At 34.8% G+C, this 2,374-nt stretch overlaps 1 protein-coding gene across 1 annotated transcript in view; it reads right to left on the reverse strand.

The window, feature by feature from the left end:
* Positions 1-523: 523 nt before the first annotated feature.
* Positions 524-2,374, reverse strand: part of CTNNA3 (catenin alpha 3) — a 1,489,877-nt gene continuing 1,488,026 nt past the window's right edge. Inside the window, exon 19 of the mRNA XM_023520113.1 lies at positions 524-1,591. Coding sequence (XP_023375881.1) covers positions 1,304-1,591 — 288 coding nt within the window. The 3' untranslated portion in view covers positions 524-1,303. The remainder of the gene's footprint in view (positions 1,592-2,374) is intronic.

Genomic DNA, 2,374 nt, shown 5'->3' on the forward strand with positions numbered 1-2,374 from the left:
GTAGACTAGGGAATGCGTGTTTAAAATCCTGTGAATGGGAACTCTATGTTTGAGAAAATGTGAAACTGTAATTTACCTCTTCCAAAGAGTGTGAGAGAAGGGGCGGGGAGAGGGAGGGAGAGAGAGGGAGGGAAGGAGGAAAAGAGAGGGACAGTGCGCATGCGTGAGGGAGAGAAAGAGGAGCAATGTACTAGACTCTGAGACTATTATGAAGTTCATTACAAATTTGGTATGAGCACAGTGCTTGGGATTGTGCATAGTGAGCAGTTATAAAATGACCTTGATGACTTTTATTTAAAAAGATGTTATTAAAACACTCCAGTTTCATTGCCATTAACTCTGCTGCATAGTTCAATGGTATAATTTACACAGTTACATTTTACTCAATACCAAAGGTTTTCCAAACTGGCCTTTTCCTTTTAATTACAATTGCAAGCTGGTACAAATTGATTTTTAGAGTCATGCAGAACTGCTTACACATCTGTTGGCATAACTCACTCAGGGATATAGTTAGATATCCCATTTCCCCAAGTGAGTGATAACTCTTCCACCACATAAGACTTCTGATGCACCCATTTAAACCCAACACTCAATGTGCAAAACTGCTAAACACAATGGAACCCTAAACTCATTAAACTCATCATAATCTTTATAAAGTTAATAAATTGCTTTATTAATAACTGAGGCTGACTTTAAAAATCTAGGAAGTTGCTGGACTGCTCAAGCTTAGTTAGTTTCTGATGGATGTTAACCTAATCAGTTAAAAATAGATACAGATATTTAGAGACTGATATTTCTTTTTCCTACAGCAGAAACTACACATCTCTGTCAGGTTAGGTCAGGTCAGGTCAGGTAAAGAAAGTATGGAAATTAAACAGGAAAATATTTTATGAGGTTTTGTTTCCATTGAAAACCAAGTAAAAAGCTCACGTCAATGTTTTAATTCAAAATTAAAAAGAAGAATGTACTCAAACTATTACAGATGAAGAAGACTCACTAGAGTCTCCTCTGTTCATTTGGTAATGAATGTAAGATATTCTCTGTGATGAGAAAGGCTGAATGACACCTGAAGTTTTAATTCATTCAACAAGCATATATTGATTACTTATTAGGTGCTGGCATATAGAATGACAATGACATGATCCCAAATATATGTTGCGGAGGCTGGTTCACCCTCTAATGATTTACATTACTTGTGGGTTAACTCTAAAAGCTTTTGAACTTTCAGCACTAATTAAGTGTAAAATTAAAGGAGTGTGTTTAGCCAGGACTTTGTAATATAGACACAAGTAGAACAGTGGTTTCAGTAGACATGTCTTCCTCTAAATTCACTCATGACCTGTACTGGGTGGATTTTTTTCTTTGCCGAGCCTCGTCTAACAGCTGCACAAGTTTCTTCTGGCTTCTCCCTTTTAATTAAGGGTTTTTTTGCAGGAGCCTTCATTCTCCACATCACAACTGGGTGCCGAGGCCCAGCAGGACTCTGAATTCGGATGATCTTGGTTGAGGCAATGTAAGACATTTTCACTGTTTGCACTACAGCATTCATTAAATTTTTGGCTGCTTGGATTAGGGAGGTGACGCTGTCCAACTGTAAGGGAAAAAAAAGGAGCTATTATTCAAGAATGCAACCAGGAATCTAAAGAGATTTAATGTTATTAAAACCAAAAGGAGTCACTTTGTTTGTTTGCACCAGAAATGAGTTAATCCACATTTTATATATCAATGTATAATTACATTAATCTATCTATCTATCTATCTTTGAGTATTTAGTTTATACACAAATAGATCCATACTTTGTCTTCTAAGATAATATCTTAGAGAAATTAATTTCTTTCTCTTGGTTTTCAGTGAAATAGATTCTATAAATTCTATATAATATTTTGAGGTTCAGATGGTCATTGCTTTCTTTGTAATGGACCTCCTATTTGCAGACATGATACTGAGTCCTTTCTATAAGACATCACTGTCCACAATAAAAGCTATATTATGTTTTAGTAATTTTACAAGAACAACAACTGAAAATTCTTCCTCTCAGGTTATTCATAGTTTAATTATCATACACACATATGAATGTATACATGCATATATACTACTTACTTTCATTAATATTTCCAAAATAATTTCACCTAAAAGAGTCTCTTCAATAAATACCGAACTTTTAAATCTATCATGCAGGTTGATAAAATAGAAAAAGCCAAGGCTTTTCAGTCAAAGTTGGGTTTAAATTCCAAGCCTGCTGTTTGGTAACTTGGGCATACCACTTAACCATTTTTATGCTGGTTTCCTCAGATATTAAATTGGAAAAAAAATGTTTATTGGAGTTAAATGTGTAATGAACCTACTAGAGTGACTGCCAAATAGTTGATTATTA

Source organism: Pteropus vampyrus, unplaced genomic scaffold (genome assembly GCF_000151845.1).
Source record: "Pteropus vampyrus isolate Shadow unplaced genomic scaffold, Pvam_2.0 Scaffold249, whole genome shotgun sequence".
NCBI lineage: Eukaryota > Metazoa > Chordata > Mammalia > Chiroptera > Pteropodidae > Pteropus > Pteropus vampyrus.